This window comes from Natrix helvetica (genome assembly GCF_964273705.1).
Source record: "Natrix helvetica genome assembly, chromosome: 3".
In the NCBI taxonomy this organism is placed as follows: domain Eukaryota; kingdom Metazoa; phylum Chordata; class Lepidosauria; order Squamata; family Natricidae; genus Natrix; species Natrix helvetica.
Window position 1 is genome coordinate 2419733 of NC_138549.1, and position 16749 is coordinate 2436481.

At 42.3% G+C, this 16749-nt stretch overlaps 3 protein-coding genes across 6 annotated transcripts in view; 2 read left to right on the forward strand and 1 right to left on the reverse strand.

Annotated features, from left to right (window-relative positions):
• The window catches only part of LACC1 (laccase domain containing 1), a 384759-nt gene extending 377145 nt beyond the window's left edge, over positions 1–7614 (reverse strand). Inside the window, exon 1 of the mRNA XM_081947922.1 lies at positions 7520–7614. The gene's annotated coding sequence lies outside the window, so the exon portion shown is untranslated. The remainder of the gene's footprint in view (positions 1–7519) is intronic.
• Positions 1–16749, forward strand: part of EPSTI1 (epithelial stromal interaction 1) — a 577346-nt gene that overhangs the window by 454114 nt on the left and 106483 nt on the right. The window lies entirely within an intron of this gene.
• ENOX1 (ecto-NOX disulfide-thiol exchanger 1) overlaps positions 1–16749 on the forward strand; it is a 367889-nt gene that overhangs the window by 334613 nt on the left and 16527 nt on the right. For all 4 annotated transcript variants that reach the window (XM_081947904.1, XM_081947907.1, XM_081947905.1 and 1 more), the window contains 2 exons: positions 7624–7731; positions 13851–13907. In XM_081947904.1, coding sequence (XP_081804030.1) covers positions 7624–7731; positions 13851–13907 — 165 coding nt within the window. The remainder of the gene's footprint in view (positions 1–7623; positions 7732–13850; positions 13908–16749) is intronic.

Genomic DNA, 16749 nt, shown 5'->3' on the forward strand with positions numbered 1-16749 from the left:
CATTTGAATCAAAACCATTCCAGGCTCAACTAATTTTTATATAATAATGTTATTAAACATTACAACTAAAAAGATAAAACCTAAGGCAAGATAAAAAAAGAATAAAACTAAAAAAGTGTGGAAAAGAAAATAATAGAAATAAAAATGGAAAATATAGAAATGTAGTTAAAAAAAAAGAAATATATAACTTTCCTTCCTCACAAGTGTAACGAATTTTAGTAATTTATCACCTATCTTTAAAATAAAACAAATGAATTATTTTACCCAAATCTCACCTCTTATCTATAAGCAAATCCTTAAAGTCTCACCGTTTCAATCCTGATCAAAAGTTCAGTAAGAGTTACCAGAGATAACATATCTGTATTAAACTTGAACAAATAAACCGACTTTATCTTCCTTCCTTTTACTTGTAACAGTCTTGATCTTTAATCCCTTCAAATCATGTCCTAAAACTTAACTTCATTTTTTCTTTGTCCCTTCTTGCAAACTTCTTCAAAACTTTTACGTTTGGACCAGTGGTGTGATTCAACCTGTCTAACAACTGGTTCGCTGAGAGAGCGCTTTGTGACCAAATCACTAACTTAAAAAATGCAATGATTCGCTTAACGACTGTGCCAAGATCGGTCACAAAATTTGGCAAAATTCACTTAACAATTGTCTCACTCTGCAACAGAAATTTTGGGCTCCATTTGGTCATAAATTGAGGCCCACCTGCCCAAACACTTTCATTCCATGAGAGATCTGCATAGAATTCTCCTTCTAGAGGCTCCCAAAATATAAAATGATTCAGTTTCATTATCCATGAAACTTGATGTTTTCATAAAAATGTTTCCAGAACATGCCGCTAAAGGGAAAAATAAAATTTATATCCTCGGCTTCTGCATGTCTTATGTTATATCTTTGAGAATCTGTGTTTAATCTGTTTCCTTTCGTGAAACAAGGAAAGACTGCAGGGACTTTTGCCAAAAGATTTAGATATCCTTAAGCCTGTTTATGATAATTACCAGATGACTTTGCAAAACCAGAGACTTCTGCTATCGTAATCACAAAAAAACATCGCTTCTGCCGCCAGCCTGGGATTTTTTTAAACTTCCAAGTACATGACCGAAAGTTGTTAAACATTTCAAAAATTGGCTCTTGTATGAATCATATATGACACATAATTGGAAAACTTCCTAAGGACAATTCGTAAAGCAATTTTGCAGAAGCCAGAAGCCAAGAAAGGTTGAAATGGCCATTGCTTCTGAAAGGGTGAATGGGGCTACTGCCCCACGTCAATGGGATGTGAGAATAACCTTGGGACTCAGAAGGAAGGAAAGACAACGATGAGCCATCTTGCAGGAATTGGGTATGGCCAGTCTAGACCAAAGAAGGACCAGGAGAGACATGATAGCAGTCTTCCAATATCTCAGGGGTTGCCACAAAGAAGAGGAAGTCAAACTATTCCCCAAGGCACCTGAGGGCAGAACAAGAAGCAATGGGTGGAAACTAATCAAGGAGAGAAGCAACCTGGAACTAAGGAGAAACTTCCTAACAGTAAGAATAATTCACCACTGCAGGTTTTTAAGAAGAGACTGGATAGCTGCCTGTCTGAAATGGTATATGGTCTCCTGCTTGAGCTGGGGGTTGGATTAGAAGACCTCTGAGGTCCCTTGCAGTCCTATGATTCTAGAAGGAAGGAAGGAAGGAAGGAAGGAAGGAAGGAAGGAAGGAAGGAAGGAAGGAAGGAAGGAAGGAAGGAAGGAAGGAATAAGGAGAGAGAGAGAGAAAAGGAAGGAGGGAGGGAGGGAAGGGAGGAAGGAAGGAAGGAAGGAAATGGATGGAAACTAACCCAGGAGAGAAGCAACCTGGAACTAAAGAGAAACTTCCTAACAGTGAGAATAATTAACCAATGGAACAGCTTGCCACCAGAAGTTGTGGGTGCATCATCACTGGAGGTTTTCAAGGTTCCTTCCAGCTCTATTCTGATTGAGTGATTGATCTCAGCCCACAGAAGGGGCAGGGAAAGCATCTCAGATGAGTCCCTCCATCGTTCTCTTGAAAGTAAAGGCAAGGGAGGGAAGAAGGATTTTGAGATTTGCAAGATTGATCCAAGCTCTTCCAGTGGTCATGATTAATGCCAGTCCTTCCACGTGGTCAAGATTGTCAGTCCTTTGAGCTGCTGAATATTGATGCCAGCTCTTACAGATGGTCAAGATTGATGCCAGCGTTCAAGGTGGTCAAGATTGATGCCAGCCTTTTGAGGTGGTCAAGATTGATGCCAGCCTTTTGAGGTGGTCAAGATTGATCCCAACTCTTCCAGGTGGTCATAATGAATGCCAGCCCTTCCATGTGGTCAAGATTGTCAATCCTTTGAGCTGCTCAATGTTGATGTCTAATAGGTTGGAAGTTAAATTTAAAGGGGGGTGGCGCAGTGGTTAGAATGTAGTACTGCAGGCTCCTTCTGCTGACTGCCGGCTGCCAGGAGTTCGATTCTCAGCAGCTCAAGGTTGATTCCGCCTTCCATCATTATGAGGTGGGTAAAATGAGGACCCAGTCTGTTGTGGGCAATAGGCTGACTCTGTAAATTGCTTAGAGAGGGCTTTAAAGCGGTATATAAGTCCAAGTGCTATTGCTATCTCTCTCTTTATCTCTACCTCTATCTATCTATCTATCTATCTATCTATCTATCTATCTATCTATCTATCATCTCCATTCCAATTTATCATTACTACAGTATATCTACCTACCTACCTATCTATCTCTATCTATCTCTATTTATCATCTCTCTCAATTTATCATCTCTATCTCATATTTATCTATCTATATCTATCATCTCTCTCTCAATTTATCATTTATCTATCTATCTATCTATCTATCTATCTATCTATCTATCTATCTATCTATCATCTATCTTTCTACCTACAGTACCTAACTACCTACCTACCTACCTACCTATCTATCTCCCCCCTCTTTTCTATCCATCTCCCTAAATGGGTCTTCACGTCTCTCCCAGCCAACTACTTCCAAGCAAGGAAGATTTCAGACTTTTGACTCATTTTAGAAGTTTGTCTTTAAGGGAAGAACTGTTTTTTCCAGGCGAAGCAGCCTTGGCCGAAGATGAGGCTAATAAGTGATAAATGGGCTCATGTTCTCAAGACAGTATTGACCCAAACGCCAAAGCCCAGCTAAGTGCAATTAATGGCACATTTCTTTCTACCATCCATTTTCCTCGGGGCTCTGCCTCGTGTCCGTCCTTTTGCTTTTCTCCACACGCAAAGGATTTCTGTAGCATTTCGCTTCCTTGAAAAACAATGGCATGCTTCATCATTAGCCGCTTAATGGCTGCTTTTCATATTCTTTGTCACACAAAACAACAACAACGAAAACATTTCCCTTCTTCTGCTTCTTTCCATATTCTCCTCCTCCTATTCCTCCTCCACTTCGCCCTCTCCTCTTCCTCCTTCTCCTCTTCCTCCTCCTCCTCTTCGTCCACCTTTCCCTCCTCCCCTTTCTCCTTCTCCTCCTCTCTCTCTTCCTCCTTTCTTCCTCTTCCTCCTCCTTCTCCTCCTCCTCCTCCTCCTCCTCCTCCTCCTCCTCCTCCTCCTCCTCCTCCTCCTCCTCCTTCTCCTTCCCCTCCCCCTCCTCCTCTTAACGAAAACCAACCATGTCTTATCCAGAACATCTTTTACACATTTTAGAAATTTTAACAAGCAAATGGAACGATGTATTTGCCAGGGGCTCTGTTCTTCGGTTTAATTAGATTAATATATTGAGAAATTCTTTGCAGATGGAAATGAATGGGTTGATGGAAGCAAAGATACAGGGAATAGCTTAGAGGAAGTTGTTTTTAACTTATGTTCACCAGATACGGTATATTTCCAGGCAAAATAATGGATATTGAGATCACTCCCATCACCCTTTGAATATATGTGCTCCATATCTCCTGGACTCCATGTTGGACTGGAAAAGTTGAAGGTCTTTTCTGAGCCCTAGAACTTCCCTGGAAAGCAGGAGATTGTGAGTTCTAGTCCTGTCATAACCATGGAAGTCAGCTGGGTTGCTTTGGGCCAATCACCAGGAGACTGTGAGTTCTAGTCCCACCTTGGGCATGAAAGCCAGCTGGCTGATTTGGGGTCAATCACCAGGAGACTGAGAGTTCTAGTTCCACTTTAAGCATGAAAGCTGGGTGGTTTTGGGTCAATCACCAGGAGACTGGGAGTTCTAGTTCCACTTTAAGCATGAAAGCTGGGTGGTTTTGGGTCAATCACCAGGGGACTGTGAGTTCTAGTTCCACCTTGGGCATGAAAGCCAGGTAGGTGATTTTGGGTCAATCATCAGGAGACTGGGAGTTCTAGTTCCCTCTTAGACATGAAAGCCACCTCGGTGATTTGGGAATTCTAGTTCTCCCTTAGGCATGAAAGGCAGCCAGGTGACTTTGAACCAATCCCCAGGAGACTGTGAGTTCTAGTCCTACCTTAGGCATGAAAGTCAGCTGGGTGACTTTGGGCCAATCTCCCTCTATCTTTCTCAGATGAACCCACCTTACAGGGTTGTTTTTGTGGTCCAAACTAGGAGGAGGAAGATGTGTTTGGAGATACTCACTGCCTGGAGTTGTTTCTAAAATAAAGGCAGGATCCCAATAAATAAATGAAGAAATTGGTCCCCCAATTCTTTCCCTTTTCATCACTGGGGAGGGGGGCCTTTTGACTGCTCTCAGATACATCAATTTTTCTCCTAGCAGAGGCGGGGGGAGGCTTTTTTTTGTCCTCTTGGCAACTCAGCGCAAATCTACTTCAGGCAATGGTTTCGTAGGAAATGAGATGGCGGCTGGCCAGGGACTAATGATATTAAAGGGCTGTGTGCATAAATTATTTATGAGCTGCAATGCTTATCCCCCCCCCCCGTGTTATTAAAGCCAGAAGGGCCCCCTCCCACAAATAAGACTTTCGCCTGGATAGATGTGACAGCAGCTCTGCGGTTGGTCCAGCCAGCGAGGAATTTAAAAGTTTCAATGTACGGTGGAGCCTCACGTTACGTGAAGAGGGGGATGTGTTTGGAGCAGCTCAAGACGCAGCCAGACCTGATTTCTGTGTCCGTCAGAGATGGGTTCCCACCAGTTTGGACCAGTTCAGCCGAATAGGTAGTAACTTGGCCGGACACTTGACCGTACCGGTTCTATCCTGGGCGCCACCGTCTTTATTTTCTGTTCTGCACATGGGCAGAACAATCTTCATTGAAAAAATGTAATTTCCCCCCTTTTTAATTCCCCCCTTTTTTGCAAAAAATGGCCCGTTTTGCGCTCATTTTTTTGCAAAAATGGGGGTGTCTTTGCCTTCCCCCAGCCCTGCTGAAGCCTGCAGAGTGTTCCTGGGGGCCGGGGAGGACAAAAACTTGTTTTTCTTACTGGATAGTTTGCAGGCGCTCTCTTAGCTCTAGCGAGGCTGGAGCCCCCCCCCCACCTGAGTGTGCATGAGTGATGTCAAGTTGGTCACGCCCACTCAGTCACATGCCCCTCCCCCTCCCACCTAGCCACGTCCACTGAACTGGTAGTAAAAAAATTGAAACCCACCCCTGGTGTCCATCCGTCGAGACGCCGTTGCAGAAATGGAATAAATTTGAAAAACGCCACTGGTGCGAGACTGTGCAATACTGGAGGGATTTTTCTTCCGGACTCGGGAAGACATATAGAGAGAGGTTTTCAAGATCAAGTGAAGTACTAATACCACTCTATAAAGCCTTTAGTAAGACCACACCTAGAGTCCTGCATCCAGTTTTGGTCTCCACACTATAAAAAAAGATATTGAGACTCTAAAAAAAGTGCAGAGAAGAGCAACAAGGATGATTAGGAGACTGGAGGCTAAAACATGCGATGAACGGTTGCAGGAACTGGGCATGGCTGGTCTAGTGAAGAGAAGGACCAGGAGAGACAGGAGAGCATCTTCCAATATTTGAGGGGCTGCCCCAGAGAGGAGGAGGGGGGTCAAGCTATTCTCCAAAGCACCTGAAGGCCAAACAAGGAACAAAGGATGGAAACTGAAGAAGGAGAGATTCAACCTGGAAATAAGGAGGAATTTCCTGACACTGAGAACAATCAACCCATGGAACAGAAGTTGCCTTCAGAAGTTGTGGGAGCTTCATCCCTGGAGGCTTTCAAGAAGAGGATTGGACTGCCATGTGTCAGAAACAGAGTAGGGTCTCCTGCTTGGGCGGGGGGTTGGACTAGATGACCTACAAGGTCCCTTCCAACTCTGTCAATCTAATATAGATGACCCCACACAAAAGGTGCCAACTTTGGAACTCCCTGGCCAACAATGCACAACCCTAGACAGGGTTGGCACCTCACACGGGGTCTGTCCGGACTCCCTGTGTAAATGGGGCATAGAGCCCTCCCCTCACTGTGACTGCAGGCAGACATAAATCACATAGTGACTGCCTGTAAGCTGAGGGCGCATACAGGAAGTCCTTACAAGAGTTTGTTTAGTGACTGCTTGAAGGTACAACATCACTGAAAAAAGTGACTTGTGAGTTTTCCACACTTAGGACCGTTGCTGCATTCCCATGGTCACATGATCAATTTTTTTTTGTCATTCTGACAAGCAAAATCCATGGGGGAGGCAGATTCACTTAACGACCGTGTTTCCAACTTAACAACCACTGGGATTCACTTAACAAACGTGCCAGGAAAAAGCCGTAAAGTGGGACAAAACTCATTTAACAAATTTCTCATTGAGCAACATAAATTCGGGGCTCAGTTGTGGTCGTAAACCGAGGACTACCTGTAGAAGGGTCCGGTATCTGACTTTTATTCTAATAAACGATGCTGCAGTTCAGTGGTTAGATGGCCTAGTCACTGATATTTGAACACGGGTCTTTTTAACATTCCTGTTTTATTGTGTGTTTTAATTCAGGTGAAACGTTTATAGCTCTATTGTAAGTCCTTGTATGTTATAAAGGGGGGCATGAGAGCTCAATGGTTAAAAAAGCTGAGCTTGTCAACTGGAAAGCTCACAGCCCAGGTTCAAGACCCAAGTGCCCCTCAATGGGGTGAGCTCCCTTTCCTTGCTCCAGCTCCTGCCAGCCTTGCAGTTTGAAAGCATGCAAATGCAAGTAGATAAATAGGTACCACTTCGGGAATTATCTTCAGACAAAGCTGGTTCCCTCAGGCAAGAAATCAGCCGGACACGACTGGACAGGGGAAACCTTTACCTTTTCTTGTTACGCCAGGGGTCACGACCTTTGCGCCATGGGCCACTAGTGGGCTGTGAGGTGCATGCAACCGGGCCTCAAGAATGGCTGGCGAGTACATGCCCTCCCACACGCATGCACCCACTTTCACAATCAGCGGGCATGTGCATGCTCCGTTTAAGGGAGCTGTCGGTGCGTGTGCACACCACTTGTGCAAATGGAACTGCTTGTGTTTGTGTGTGCTTGCAGACTGTTCACACGGAACCAACCCCTCTTCCCCTTCCCCCCCTCCAATGCTCAAAGAAGGGAAACATTGGACTCCTCTGTGTTTATGCCATAGGCTAAATCAAACCTCCTCCCTGATTATCAACGTCTCTTCCTTCTTTCTTTCTTTCTTTCTTTCTTTCTTTCTTTCTTTCTTTCTTTCTTTCTTTCTTTCTTTCTTCTTTCTTTTAGCAACTGTTGAAAATCCAAGAAGAATTAAATAACAAGAAGCTGGAACTGGAACAAGCAAAAGAAGAGCATTCCCGCACGCAGGCCATGCTGAAGATACTGCAGGAACAGGTGAGCCGGGGGGGGGGGGGGCAAAAGGTTTGTCCTCTCCGTTTGGAAGGGTCTCTGCAGCGCTTTAAGCAGTTTGAACTCAAGTGCAGAGCGAGTGGAGAAGCTTCAGCAGGGTCTTACTCCAGGAGTCCATCCGTAGGTTCTCCAGGATGAGGAGAGGCTACTTCAATGAAGCAATCAGTAGCAGCATTTTAGTTAAGTAATATATAAACCATGTGTTCATTAGATAGGAACTCCTCTCCTCCCCTCCCCTCCATTCCACTTCACTCCTCTCCCTTCTCCCCTCCCCTCCCCTCCCTTCTCCTCTCCCTTCTCCTCTCCTCTCCACTCCACCTTCTTCTCCTCTCCTCTCCCCTCTCCCCTCCCCTCCCTTCTCCTCTCCCTTCTTCTCTACATGCCACTCCCCCCTCCTCCCCTTCCCTCCTCTCCTCCACTCCCCTCCTCTCCCTTCTCCTCTCCACTCCACTTCCGTCTCCTCTCCTCCCTTTCCCTCCACTCCCCTCTCCACTCCACTCCTCCCCTCTCCTCTCTTCCTGTCCCTTCTCCTCTCCACTCCACTTTGCTCTCCTCTCCTCCCCTTCCCTCCACTCCCCTCTCCACTGTCCTCCCCTTCCCTCCCATCCCTTCTCCTCCCCTCCTCTCCCTTCTCCTCTCTTCCATTTCCAGAATATCTATAGCCTATTTTCTATATTTTTTATATATGTCTAGGCAATTCACAAATCAAACAGCCATCTTCCTCCAGACCAGAAATTCATTATAACTCTAAAATGAATACATCCACTCCAAAATAGCCCTCTGCCAATTAGAGAGGACCAAACCATTGAGGGTAGTCTTCTACCATCTGTCAGAAACCCCAGGTGTTCACAATTTGGGTTATGTGGTTACTGTAGGGGCTAGTCAGATTTGGGATGTGGGAATAATGTCCCAGAAGGTCGAGACAGAATTAGAGAGCCGTCGTGTCTTATATCTAGTAAGGATGTGGTGGCAGTTGCTCAGGAGTGATGCGGTGGTCTAGAGGTGGAGCTCTCGCCTTACAATTAGGAGGCTATGAGTTCAATCCTAGGTAGAGGCAGATATTTCTCTCTCTGGGCACAATGAGAATATATATCTGCTGAACAAAACTTCGCACTGGCGACAAGAAGGGCATTCGGCCATGAAACACTCTGCTAGCTCCATTCAGCTGCCCACACTCCACCCACGAGGGATTATGGGCTCATTAAATGAAGATATAGTTGCTCCTTATTGTGCTAGACTGTGAAGTAGATGGCTGCCACTCTTGTGTAAGTGCTCCTTGTCCGTGGCCCTATGGCTCTGAGCCCATCTTCTCACGGTGTCCTAACTCCAGTCCTGAGTAGACAGGAGCTGAGAGTTAAGCCTTATATCATTGCAGCCAGAGTCGCTTCAGCTGAAGCTGATAAAGCTTTGCAATTCTTTCGTCTAATTGGAGTCAATTCATTCCTGATTATCACGAGATTAAGTAGCTGCTGAAATTAAGAAAAGGGTTGGCTTTGGTAACTCGCCTTTATCAAAGAGTAGCGTGCTAACCAGGGCAGCTCAGGCCGCGTTCCCTGGCTCATTTCCCCCGATACAGACGGTTGCCTATAATTGTGCACAAAGCCTCAGGCTCAGAAATCTGTTTTTATGGTTTTTTAACAAATATATATTTTAATAGTTGTTAATGTTTTTACAGATTTATTATTCAATTTTGCTGTCTGTTGCCCAGATTCACTTGTTTTTGAGATGGCAGCTATATAAACTGGATTGATGATAGTTAGATAGTTAGATGGATGGGTGGGTGGGTGGGTGGGTGGGTGGGTGGGTGGATGGATGGATGGATGGGTGGGTGGGTGGATGGATGGATGGATGGGTGGGTGGGTGGGTGGATAGAAGGATGGATAGATAGATGGATAGATAGGTGGATGAATGGATGGGTAGATGGATAAGTAGATGGATGGATGGGTAGATGGGTGGATGGATAGAAGGATAGATAGGTGGATAGATGGATGGATGGGTAGATGGATGGGTAGATGGGTGGATGGATAGATAGGTGGATAAGTAGATGGATGGATGGGTAGATGGGTGGATGGATAGAAGGATAGATAGGTGGATAGATGGATGGATGGGTAGATGGATGGGTAGATGGGTGGATGGATAGATAGATGGATAGATAGGTGGATGAATGGATGGGTAGATGGATAAGTAGATGGATGGATGGGTAGATGGGTGGATGGATAGAAGGATAGATAGGTGGATAGATGGATGGATGGGTAGATGGATGGATAGATGGGTGGATGGATAGATAGATGGATAGATAGGTGGATGAATGGATGGGTGGATGGGTAGATGGGTTGATGGATAGAAGGATAGATAGATGGATGGATGGGTAGATGGATGGATAGATGGGTGGATGGATAGATGGGTGGATGGATAGAAGGATAGATAGGTGGATAGATAGATGGATGGATGGGTAGATGGATGGATAGAAGGATGGATAGATGGGTGGATGGATGGGCAGATGGATTGGTAGATGGATAGGATAGATGGATAGATATATGATAGAAGAGAGAGAGAGAGAGAAGAAAGAGAGGGGGGATGGATGGGTAGATAGATAGATAATAAAGAGATAGAGAGATAGATCAGGGATGTCAAACTGGCGGCCCATAGGCTGGCTGCATCATATGCAGACCACACCGACCCCAGCTCAGCGAACGGAAAAAACTTCGCACCAGCCACGTGATGGCAATGTGACAGCACAAGTTTGACACCCGTGAGATAGATAGATGGATAGTTGGATGGGTGATAAATTTTATATATATATATATATATATATATATATATATATATATATATATATATATATATATATATATATATATATATATATATATATATATATATATATATATATATATATATATATATATATATTAGAGAGACAGAGAGAGAGGTAGGTGATAGAGGGATAGACAGATAGGCTGATAGATAAGAGACAACAATGTCTCTTGAATTTTTAATTCAAGAATATTTACTGATGGACAAGAAGTTTTTGTCTCTGATAAGTGCAGTGAGATTATTAAACCCACAAAAATGTAAGAATGCAGAAAGAGCCACAACGGGGCAGTGAGTGGTGAAGATGGCTGCGTTTGCAGAAATAACATCACTGGTTTGTTTGCTTAAGGAGGGAACTACAATTGCTTTCATAAAACACAAGGACTTTTATTTTATTTTTTGGCTCAAAATGGTCAAAAGGGAATTGGGGATTTTGGGATTTACCGATTAAGGGTTGTTTATAGGAAGAAGGGAAACATGCTATTCACAGAGGCAAAAATAACCATCATTACATTTGTAAGTGCTCCCGTAGTTATTTTTCTTGGTCTTTTTCCTGTCCTTCACTTTCTCTTTTATTCTTCCATATCTTTTTTTCTTGGTTTGTTCTTTTCATGTCTCTGTGGTCTTCCAATTTTGCGCCAAATAATACATCTTTAATAAAATTAAGTGATTTAAAACTATTTAATTGAACGTTTGATCTCACCATGGAGTTCTCTGCATCTATAAAACAGCCATTCTCAAACATTTGTGTATTGTTGAAATAAGCAATTAGGAAGAAATGGAAGGAACAGAGAAGTGGCATTTTGATGTAATAAGGTGTGTGTTTATTAGTCATAGAAGCAATGTGATGCTATTTATTTCAATGTCTCATTATCCTGTATCTTTCTCTTCTTCCTTTTTTCCCCCAAACACAAAACAACCATGATGAAGTCAATCTCTACCCCCCCCCACACGCCATGTACGCACACACATACACACAAAAGACACACACACACAAACACAAAGACACACATACAGAGTGGGAGGAAGAGGGAGAAATAGACGGAGGGAATTCTGATCGTTAGAAGAAACCCATTAATGAATGTAGACTGTATTTTTGTAGCTGGGAGCTGCTGGGAGCCTAGCCTTCTTGTTTATCATTTTATTACACTGAACAAATGATTTTTCTTTCTCTCCCTGCTCTGCTCAAAGCGGATTCTAATTTGTGGGTAGAGAGGTAAAGACATCAATGTGTGGATAAAAAGAAAAATAAGCTTGTGACCCCTGATTTTTTTTTGTCCTCTGCTGAACAAAGTTACACAATTTGGTGTTACAGCCTCATTTTCTCAGTGATCGATCTATCAATCAATCATAGATCTATCTGTCTGTCTTTTTCTGTCTAGCTATGTCTGTCTGTCTATCTAGCTATCTCTGTCTGTCTGCCTTTCTCTGTCTATATCTATCTATCTATCTATCTATCTATCTATCTATCTATCTATCTATCTATCTATCTTCTATCTCTCTATATCTATATCTATATCTAATCTATCTTCTATCTATCTGTCATCTAGCTATCTAGCTACAATATCTCTAGCTAGCTAGCTAGCTAGCAATCTAGCTATCTATCTCTATCTATGTCTAATCTATCTTCTATCTATCTGTCATCTAGCTAGCTAGCTACAATCTCTCTTTCTCTCTCTCTCTCTCTCTCTCTCTCTCTCTCTCTCTATCTATCTATCATCTATCTATCTATCTATCTATATCTAATCTATCTATCATCTAGCTATCTAGCTACAATATCTGTATCTATTTATCTATCATCTATCTATCTATCTATCTATCTATCTATCTATCTATCTATCATCTACATCATCTATCTTCTATCTATCAACTATCTACCTACCTATCTATCATCTATCTTCAATCTATCTGTCTTCTATCTACCTATCTATATCAATCTATCTATATCACTCTATCTATATCACTCTATATCTATCTATCTATCTATCTATCTATCTATCTATCATCTATCATCTTTTTATAGTGTCCATCTCTTCTGTGTGATACAGTTACAAACCTAAGAACAGCATCATTTTATACATTTGAACACTACTTGAGGTCTGCCTGCATTTGTTTACAGCTTCAAAATAAGAAAAAAACAATTGCAAAGATGGCTGCAGCTATCTAGACACCCTTCTACAATCCCCATAAAGTTGTTAATAAGACCCCAAAGATGAATGACTCCCAGCTAGGCTCCCAGGTGATGATCCCATAGGTAAACACTCTGAACTTCCCTTTCTCATCTCTCCAGCTGCGATAATTGTTCTGTCTCCTTCCCACAACTGCGGCCTCTTCTAAACAGCTGTCTGAGTGTTTGAAGTGGAAAATAATTCACTCTTACAAAGCGATGAAAAAAATCTATAAATGCTTCCACCCAGCAATATCGATTCTAAGAACTATTGTTAAGAAATGGAAGCTTAGAACTGTCGGACTCAAGGGGAGGAAAGCTAGAAGGCAGACACACTCGTCTATGTCATTTCAAGGGATTTGGGGGTCGTTAAATGAAGATGATGATGCTTGCAAAACTAATCTCTTGCTCTACGCTTTCCAATAGGGTGGCTCAATTCCCCCCCCCCCCCAAAAAAAACAGATATTGTATTTCTGCTACAACACAACGACATCGCCTTTCCTGAGCGTTTCAACATGTTGATGCAATCACGGGGGCATTGGATTTAATTTTTTCTCCTAAGAATATTTCTCCCTTTTTATTTCCGGATGGCCTGCAGCCACCCTGATGTGGAGAAGACATTTGGGTTTCAACGACTTGGGCCATCAAATGAGCTCCTTTCTCTTCCCGATTAGGTTCCTGAGCAGAAAAACCCATCACGGTCTTTTCAAAAATGCCCCAAAAACTCATAACTCAAAAGCAATTATTAGCTGCCTGCTATTTAGCTACCAGCAACTTTGCAATTGCTTGCAAAGTTCCAAATTAACAGCAGCCAAATGGGAAATGAAAGCATTTATTACTCTTGAAAGCTAATTCTGCACCCTTCTTACGCCCTGAGACGGCTTCGTAATCTTATTATTTTTTTAAAAAAAATAGCGTGCATCGACTTCCTTTTATTCTATTTTATTTTTAAGCCAACCTATCAGATCTTAACTAGGTTGCTTTCTAACTTGTTTCAGCAAACAGCTCATTAGAGTCGTACGCTCCGTATATTCTCTTCGTTGTGTCGTTATAAATCAACAATAACTGTGTGTGAAACGGGCTAATCATGATTGTTGATTTCCCCCCCTCCTCTCTTTCGTAGTTAAAAAAAAATGCCAAGGAGTTGGAGACTAATGGCCATGACGAATCTCAGGCAAACGTAGGTACAATTTTGGATTTTTTGAAACAAAAGCTGGTTTTGTTAATGGATTAATGGTCCTAACAAAGAGTAACCTTTTCTGAAATTGAAGGCGTGCTACTCGGGGTGCTTATTTCGAGATAAATGAATTGATTTGTTTCGTGTTTTTTTTTAATTTGCCATGCAAGAATTAACAAGAAACAGCTCCCTTGCCTTGCTACATTTATAATGGAAAAGTTTTTTTAAAAAAATATTCCTTGTTGCTGAAACATTTCTATGACTGGAACTGAGAAATGTGTGTAACCTGGTTTGTGTAGATGTTGACATTTTCATCCCTGGATTTTCAGAAGATGGTGGGTTTTGAGGTTTTAATTTCAAAAAAATTCAGCATTCTAGACCTCATGTGAAAAACCCAATCGTCCAGTTTGTTGTTGTTGTTAGTTGCGAAGTCGTGTCCAACCCATCGCAACCTCATGGACCATGTTCCTCCAAACCTTCCTGTCCTCTACCATCCTCTGGAGTCCATTTAAGCTCACGCCGACTGCTTTGGGGACTCCATCCAGCCACCTCCTTCTCTACCGTCCCCTTCTTCTTCTTTTGCCCTCCATCGTTCCCAGCATGAGGCTCTTCTCCAGTGAGTCCTTCCTTCTCCTTTAGGTGGCCAAAGTCTTTGAGTTTCCTCTTCAGGATCTGGCCTCCTAAGGAGCAGTAAGGGTGGATCTCCTCTAGGACTGACCGGTTGGATGGCCTTGCAGTCCAAGGGACTCGCAGGAGTCTTCTCCAGCACCAGAGTTCAAAGGCCTCCATTCTTTGGCTTTCAGCCTTCCTTATGGTCCAACCTTCACAGCCATCCATTGCAACTGGGAAAACCGTAGCCTTGACTAGATGCACTTTTGTTGGCAGGGTGATGTCTCTGCTTTTTAGTATGTAGTATCTTCTGGTTACATTTGGTTAATTTTTTTTATTTATGTTCAGACTGAAGCAAATTATATACACCATCCATGGGCTTTTCCAGGGCAGCTGACAATACAGGCAACCCTTGACAATTGAGCTCCAAAGTTCCACTGTTACATGGGTTTTGCCTCATTTTATGACCTTTTGCACCACAGTTGTTAAGTGAGCAACTGGAGTTGTTAAGTTAGCAACACGGTTGTGAAGTGAATTTGGCTTCCCCATCGACTTTGCTGGTCAGAAGGTCGCAAGAGGGGGTCACATGACCTCGGGACACGGCGACCGTCATAAATATGAGTTGGTTGCCCAGCATTTGAATTTTGATCATGTGACGAAGGGATGCTGCAACGGTCATGTTACTTTTTGCACTGCCGTTGTAACTTTGGACCGTCAATAAGTGAAGTTGAGGACTATCTTGTATAGCAGTAAAAACAATAGAAAGTAATAAGATACAAATAAGAATTCTTTAAAATTTTTAAAACTGAAGTGGAGTGGAGTGGACTGGAGTAGAGTAGAAGAACAGAACAGAAAAACAACAATAGAATAGAATAGAAAATTAACACAACAGAACAGAATAGAAAAACAGAGTAGAATAAGAACAGAAGAATGGAATGGAATGGAATAGCATAGCATAGCATAGCATAGCATAGCATAGCATAGAATAGAATAGGAATAGGAATAGGAATAGGAATAGGAATAGGAATAGAATAGGAATAGAATAGAATAGGAATAGTAGAATAGAATAGAATAGGAAAATTAACACAACAGAACAGAATAGAAAAACAGAGTAGAATAAGAACAGAAGAATAGAATAGAAAAGAATAGAAAATGAGTAGAATAGAAAAACAGAACAGAATAGAATAGAATAATAGAACAGAATAGAACAGAACAGACTAATAGAACAGAATAGAATAGAAAAACAACAGAATAGAATAGAATGGAATAACAGAAAAGAATAACAGAACAGAATAGAATAGAGTAGAAAAACAGAACAGGATAGAAAAACAGAACAGAGTAAAAGAGAATATTAGAATAGAATAGAATAGAATAGAATAGAATAGAATAGAAAAGCAGAACAGAAAAACAGAACAGAACTGAGTAGAACAGAATAATAGAACAGAACAGACTAATAGAACAGAACAGAATAGAATAGGAAAGCGGAACATGATAGAAAAACAGAACAGAGTAGAATAGAATAGAACAGAACAGGAATAGAAAAACAGAACAGAATAGAATAGAATAGAATAGAATAGAATAGAATAGAATAGAATAGAATAGAAAATGAGCAGAACAGAATAGAAAAACAGAATAGACTAGACCACAACAGAACAGAACAGAATTCTTTATTGGCCAAGTTTGATTAGACATACAAGGAATTTGTCTCCGGTTCAGAAGCTCTCAATGTCCATGCAAAGCAAGAGAATAATAATCATAGTTTATCGTTTCGGGTAGTTTATAGCATCGATGTCCATTGCAAAATGGACACCTTGACTGCTGTCATGTCATCATGGTTTGACCCAAATCCCCGTCCGAGTGTCCAGGAAAGCCAGTTTTGTGCTCGGGACCCACGGAAAGGAAAGGCCCAGGACGATAGGAGCCACAATTCAACGGAAATGGAGGAATTGGGTTGGAAAAAGGTCTTTTAAATACCTGACAATATTTCAGTCATTGGTCTTTGTCTCACAGTTGCCCCGAAGTCTATTAATTGGAAAGTCTAATCCTCCAACGAGAATTCCCTTCCCAGACACAATGAAGGCGGGGAAAGGGCCCCGCAGGGAGGCACCGAATCTGTCCCACTCAGTTGCGTCTCACACACACTTTGTCGCCTGGCAAAGGAGAAGCCATTTCGTTTGCAGTGACTTTCCACTAGTGTTTAAGACCCCTGAGGACAAAGGAAGGGGGCGTGTCGTGC